Source organism: Pollicipes pollicipes, unplaced genomic scaffold, assembly GCF_011947565.3.
Source record: "Pollicipes pollicipes isolate AB1234 unplaced genomic scaffold, Ppol_2.1 Scaffold_3447;HRSCAF=4054_pilon_pilon_pilon, whole genome shotgun sequence".
Taxonomy (NCBI): domain Eukaryota; kingdom Metazoa; phylum Arthropoda; class Thecostraca; order Pollicipedomorpha; family Pollicipedidae; genus Pollicipes; species Pollicipes pollicipes.
Window position 1 is genome coordinate 15,495,888 of NW_023596297.1, and position 6,954 is coordinate 15,502,841.

Consider the following 6,954-nt stretch of genomic DNA (forward strand, 5'->3'; position numbering starts at 1 on the left):
CGTGCACGGCCGGCACCTGGATTCGGTGCAGGCGCCTCAGATGATAGTGTTCAATGAGACACACCGGCGGCCAATCAACGCCACCGTGAGTTGACAGCAGACCAATCAGCGTGGCGGACACGATGCGATCATTTTATTGCCTCTTTACCGGTGACCTGGTGAATTGATATTGGATTGTGAATTGTGACTGTGGTGTGGTGTGGTGTGTGGTGAATTGGACGGTGGAATTGATAGCCTGTGGCGGCGGCTCTAGCCAGACACCCCATTTCGGCGACTCGACGGATTGTTCGTCGATGGCATGGCGCCTGGTTGGACAGCCCTGTCTGGTGTTGTCCGACGACCCGTCTGACTGTTCGTCTGTAATGTGGCACCTGGTAGGAAAACTGTGCCTGGTGTTGTCCGGTGACCCGTCTGTCTGTCCGTCTCTAACGTGGCGCCTGGTTGAACAGCTCTGTCTGGTGCTGTCCGGCGAGCTGATGGAGTGTCCGTCGCCGGCCATCCCCCGTCTGTCCGGCGAGCCGGGTCCGGCGCCGGAGCCGCTCCGTCTGGCCGACTCCCGAGCCTCCCGGATGCACCGGTCACCCGACAGCCGGCCGACCGGGCCTCGACACCGGGAACTGCAGGTAGGCACGCTGCCGGGCTGGTGCGCGGACACCGGCCTGATGGCTTGAACGATCTTTTGGCTTGATGTTCCCTCAACCGGCGCGTACTGTCGTCTTTTATTATTTTTTAATTTTATTTTTGATGATGTGATCTCATGATTGGTTTGAACTCACGATGATTTTGAACTCAGCAGATGAAGCTAGACGCCGCTGTGGATGAAGCAATCATTAGTTTGCAGTTCGAATGAGCAATAGCCAGTTGTGCCTTCAGCACAACTAATAATCCTGAAAGCACTGCTGAGCCCAGACTCTCAGTGGCGACATCAGAGGTCGCGAATGACTCGTAATGATGATGATTTGATGATGATATTTTTGATGATGATGATGTGGAGAATGTGTTGCACTGTTATTCTGCTGTTTCAGATCGGCTTTCTCATGGATAATGTACAGAAAGTTCAAAATTTGAAGAAGTTCTTTCACAACGTGCTGTCGACGATGACGTACGTGGATGATCCGGTTTACTTCCCGTTCGCCAAGGACGTGAAGATCTTCAGCGGAGACACACTGGTTATCGAGGTAAGACGCGAGTGGCTCTGAACGGCTGAGAAGAGTTCATTAGTCCAAGCTTCAACTTTCGTAGGATAAATAAGTGATTTGAGGTTCTTAAGCAAGTGAGTCGACGAAAGTTTGGTATCAATAAAGTAGGCAATGCATGTTTATGGCAGGTTAGCCGCGATCAAAGCAACGAACTTGTCTTTTGCTGCGTATGTGTGAGCCAGCGGTTGGAGCCAGTCCCGGAAATTCTCATACATTGTTAATCTTCTACAGGTGATTAAAAACATTGTAATAGCCATATGAATTTTAGGTTGGTAGATAATGCATGGTAAACTGATTTTGTTCTTGTTATGTGCGAATAAAAACTTGTCATAAGTCTGTTTCGTTTGTGTGAAATGTTTTTATACGTCTCGTGAATTACCTCTTTGAGGCAGCACTAGACATAGAAGCGGCTTTTATTCTCTTTTCGTGTCTTTTTTTGAAAGGCTGCAAAGTGGTACCATGCGGGAGGAATTTATATTTATTTACTTAGGACTACAATGAACTGGGACTCGCTTTGGTTCGCAAAGTCTGTTTGCAGACTTGCGCCACCTTAACCGACCCGAATTCGAATACCCCGCGGTAGTTTATGAGGCTGTTTTGCTAATGATCAATAGACCTTGTTAATTTCAGCTCAGAGTTTTGAAGAAGGAATATCTAAATATTTTGGACAAAAGTTTGGCGTAATTGAATATGGAAGCATTTTGAACTCAGCAGATGGAGCTAGACGCCGCTGTGGATGAGGCAAGCATTAGTATGCAGTTCAAATGAGCAATAACCAGTTGTGCCTTCAGCACAACCAATATTCCTGAAAGCACTGCTGGGCCCAGACTCTCAGTGGCGACACCAGAGGTCGCGAATGATTCGTAATGTTGCCATGTGGGGAGTGGTCGGGGGATGGGAAGCGTTCGGCTGCGAAAAGGGTGCCGTGGTAGTGGGACACGATGATAACGTCGCATGAAAATAATAAAACCGTAAATACGCGTGTTTGATTACCGTGTTTAATAATAAACTGTGCGCTCATCAATCATCACTAGTTCCCTCCAGTCGCCAACCGTTGCCGTCAATCCTGGCTAGTGGGATACATCTTAACCTACTCTGGACCAGCAGCAAAGGAAACGACTGACGTCATCCAGTTGTTTCGGGCTAGATCGTCCTGCCGCACCTTCCGATACTTCTTACTCTGCAGTCCACGTCTTTTCGTTTCACTCGGGGACTTCCATGCTATCGCGTTGCCTGTAAATTTCGTACCGTTTGCGCGATCCCTAACCGGCGCGTGACTTGCGAAATGTTAGCTCCATAAAATGACGGATGCGCAGCTACAACACTGTGCTCGCCTACAGCCCTCTTACCGCTTGCAGCGGCCGCTACAGGCAGACTACGGTGGGGGGGGGGGGGGAAGAGGGGGAGAGCTGGGAGCTGCCAGCATCTTGCTGATAAACTGACCGTCTCGCAACAGGTCAAAGACCTAGAGTGAAAACAGTTCCGAAAGCTGAAGGTATTTAGTGTTGAAGTCGGGCCATCATGGATTCTACTTGTTAGTGCGCTCTGTTTTTTTTCTTAACTCCAAAATTCAAGTGAACTGCCTGAAGCACCTCGCTGGTAACGCCACCTCTGGATGACCCGCTGGTTAACGTTCGCACAAAAGGCCTACTTCTTCAGGGCAATTATCAAGTCCCCCCCCCCGTGTGCGCGTAGCATATTGTACCTTTACAGACTCTGGGCATGACGTTGGAAGGTAGTCATGGCAGCACTTCAGTGGTGCACTGCGACGCGTGTTTTAGGTCATGGCTTTGGCTGAACTCCAACGGCGACGGGAATCGCTAGAGAGAACTCCTGATAGGGTTTGGCCGGAAAATGTTATGTGGTTTGAATAAACCCGGCATGAATATGTATGTACTGGCAGTAAACACACTTATGTGCAAATGGCTATTCCAAGAATCGGTTCAAAGTTAAGTAAAGAACGGCATGGTATTCAACGATGTTAAGACCTTTCTGGGAGGATGTAAAAACACATGGCTCGAAAAACGCATGTGTGCCGATATTTCAGGTGCAGTACTTTATCCAGGAAAAAAACTGAAAGTTTCATTTTTGTTGTTTTTGCCTCAGCAGAGCGGTGCACTGTAACTGTTGGAATGCATACAACTCTGTGCATTTTTTAGATTTCCTTGGAGCGGGCCAGAACTATGTAAAATCCCGCAATGACTGAATGTTCCGCGCATAAACGCTAAGACGGATACAAGAGTGGCTGGTGAAAATCACTCAGCACGTGGAATATGAGACCATGCAATTCGGTGGTACCCACACGCACATGTCCTATTACATCACAAACCTAGAGAACATTTTACTGCCAGTTGAAAAATAAGAAATGAATGTCCTGGCGAGTGCTTCCAGGAAGGAGTTGGCCTTCAGTTACTCGGCATCCTGCGAATGTTGTGGAGAAAGTTCAAGAAGTTACGAAAGCGTAGCGCATAAAGGGAGCGAACGGTGGACGAGTCAAAATAAACTCCAGGCTCCAAGACATGTTCAGGACGTAGTCTATTGGTTCCAAGTGTCGTTCGATACTTTAAAGGGACTTTACAAGTAAAGCCTCATGTGGCGCCAACCATCACTCATGGGTTGGCTTGGCAGTGCTAATGGCTTGTGCATTTGACAACCGTTGTGCTGCCCGTGATAATGATAAATACGTCGAGATCGAGATCGAGAAGTTGCTAAGTGTAGTATGACGTCACTCGAGCGTCACGTAACGCCGATTTCATGTTTCGACGTTCCACAAATCATTGAAACGAATTTAACGACCCCACCCTGGCCATCTGGAATGGTTTTGTTATGCCTGTTTTCCTCCTGCTGCAGGGTCGTGACCTGAGCGCGGCCAGTGACGAGCGTGACACGGCGGTGACGGTGGGCGGCCAGCCCTGCAACGTCACCAGTCTGACGGCCAGCCAGCTGGTCTGTGTGCCGCCCCAGCAGCAGCCGGCCGGCCAGCTCGGCGCCGACAGCAGCCAGCTGCCAGACGTCGTCGTCAGCGTCGGCAACCTCCGGTTCACGCTCGGACAGCTGCAGTATGACGACGACGGCGCGTTCAAGGTAGAGGCTGGGAGCTGCTCATACGTCGCTGCAGATGATGCTGAATTCTGCGTTAGCATGGTTGTTGCGACCTTAGTGCTTGCCCCTTTCCACCACTGGTCTCGGTGCTTGCATTAAAATGCCATTATTTTCGGATATTATTTGTGTACGGCTAATTCGTTTTGCTCTAGTTTTGCCAATTTCCAACCCGAGGGTCTCCCGTCATAAGCCTGAAATTTGTGTGTAGCTTACTATGTTGCAGCAATTCTTGCTTCACACACCGGGTATCGCTTATCAACGTTTTAATATTACTTGCACGTCTTTTGAACTGCGGTTATAGCACAAAATACCCATAATAGCCGGCGCGTCATAAAACCCCCCTCATTATCATCTTAACCTGTGGTTAATATGTGTGCGTTAACCTGTCTGTTTTTGTCTGTCGCCAGCTGGGTGCGGACGTGATCGGCGGCATCGCGGCCGGCGCCGCCGTCCTGGTGTTGGCCTCGCTGCTCATCCTGTTCGTGTACCGGCGCAAGTCGTCCCAGGTCGAGCGCGAGTACAAGCGCATCCAGATCCAGATGGACACGCTCGAGAACAACATTCGCTCCGAGTGCAAGCAGGCGTTTGCGGCCATGTGCACGTGGGACTCGCGGCGGGGCGGCGACCCTCTGGCGGCGGCCAGTCCCGACCTGCAGGCGCAGCTTAACAGCCTGGCGGCCAGCTTCAACCCCGACGAGGTCGACTGCCTTGATCAGAGGGAGTTCCTTATCAAGGTCAGTGAAACGTTTACCTCGTATGGTTGCGAACAGATGAACATTGCTTGATGTGCAGCTCCTACTAACGATAAAGCCACTAGTTATTTTCCGTTCCAGTGTTCTTAGGAGGGCGATGAATGTGGAAGTGACCGAGTAATACCGCTGTGTCCACCTCGGCCAGGTTCTGTTCCCCGGCATCGCGGATCATCCGATCCTGAAGCACCAGAGCCCCTCGTCTCCCACCAGTCCTCGGACCACGCTCGACATGGCCATGCTGCAGCTGGAGCAGCTGGTGAGAAATCCCAGCTTCCTGGTCACCGTCATCGACACCATGGAGCAGCAGAAGGACTTCTCCATCAGGGATAGGTGAGCAGGGCGGCTTTTATTGATGGAACGGGAGAAGTGACGATTTTTCGTCCTCAGGGTGTGTAGAGTGAGAATTGGCAATATGCGTACGTAAGTCAAATCTAACGGATGCAATCGTGAGAAATCTGTGAGTCACGTACGAATAAAAAAACAGTTGCCATTACTTGTGGATGCTCTCCCAAGCTACCAGTGCTTGGGTTGTCGTTAGACAGTTCGGATAATGATGAAGCCTGATTACCATTAGCTTGATATCTGAAATTTACACCGGATGACGCCTACGGCAGCGACACTTAGCTTGCAGAGTAACGGTGGCGTCCCTGCTGATGGTGATCGTGATGACCAACATGGAGCACATGACCACGGTGCTATTTTCAGGGTGACGGTGGCGTCCCTGCTGACGGTGATCCTGATGACCAACATGGAGTACATGACGACCGTACTACACCAGCTGCTGGTGCGGCACATATCCAGGATATCGCGCTCCAAACATCCTCACCTGATGCTGCGCCGCACCGAGACCGTCATGGAAAAGCTGCTCACAAACTGGATATCCGTCTGCCTCTACGGGTATGTGCCCACAGCGATTGAGACATCTTAATTTTTTTCTTTTTGTGCGCTCTCAAAGTGGTTCCAAAGTTAAGCTTTTTTGTAGCTGTTATTCAACCTCTCTCATGCTTACGCGCACTTTGTTCTGCTCGGTCTGTGATGGTTCCCTAATCCCTACTAACGTTTGTTGACAATGAGCACAATAGGTTGGGCAGCTATTGAGAGGTTCGAACTGCGGACATATGATACAAATAATCTGATATGGATGGGACGTTTTCGTCATTTTTTTAGGATTCCGCTCGTCATGAGGAAGCCCTCGGCTCAGCTTCCCCTGTGAGGCAAAGAGCGCCCCTGCTCGAATCAAAATTACGACTAGTGTGTTAGGACATATAAAACCAAGTAGACGTGAGCATCCCGAAGTACCCATTTGCATTGGATGCATCATCATGAATTAATACTTCTGATCTCCGTTATCTCGATTTAAAGGGGTTTACGCATGTTTTGTTGCTGCTTTTGTTTAGAACGGATGCCAAGAACCGTTAGCTAGTGTTCGTGGCAATGACGCCATTCTTCTGACATCCCAAATCGCGTCGCCAACGGATCCATTTCATGTTTTGACAAGTCCGAAGAGATCGGCATGGCTTTGCCGGTGACTGGACGATGAAGGTGAATTTGTTGATTCTATATATTCAGAATCAGGTGCAAACCAATATTTGGGTTGTCGGTTAAGCGATTAGGAAGTAATTATTAATACAATCGTACATTCACCTCGTTCGTTCACCTTGCGGCTTTGTTTATTGCTCTTTTCTTTTTCTATTCATATATTCAGTTATCAAGTGAGTCATGCGATCGTTCGATGAACTATTCATTCGTTCATCCTCCAATACGGCAACGATAATATAGTGGTTATACTGGTGCGTCTGGGAAGTCAAGAGGACGGAGGTCCCATTCCCTGAACGCCGTCTTTTTTGCCCTTCCAATCCCCCTTCCTGCCAGGGCGAGAGACGGGCGACGCCATCTAGACT

At 49.5% G+C, this 6,954-nt stretch overlaps 1 protein-coding gene across 1 annotated transcript in view; it reads left to right on the top strand.

Annotated features, from left to right (window-relative positions):
- The first annotated feature begins 9 nt into the window (after positions 1-9).
- The window catches only part of LOC119092191 (plexin-B-like), a 33,033-nt gene continuing 26,088 nt past the window's right edge, over positions 10-6,954 (top strand). Inside the window, exons 1-7 of the mRNA XM_037215168.1 lie at positions 10-85; positions 450-623; positions 1,026-1,178; positions 4,050-4,283; positions 4,709-5,035; positions 5,199-5,383; positions 5,759-5,950. Of these exons, the coding sequence (XP_037071063.1) occupies positions 41-85; positions 450-623; positions 1,026-1,178; positions 4,050-4,283; positions 4,709-5,035; positions 5,199-5,383; positions 5,759-5,950 (1,310 nt within the window). The 5' untranslated portion in view covers positions 10-40. The remainder of the gene's footprint in view (positions 86-449; positions 624-1,025; positions 1,179-4,049; positions 4,284-4,708; positions 5,036-5,198; positions 5,384-5,758; positions 5,951-6,954) is intronic.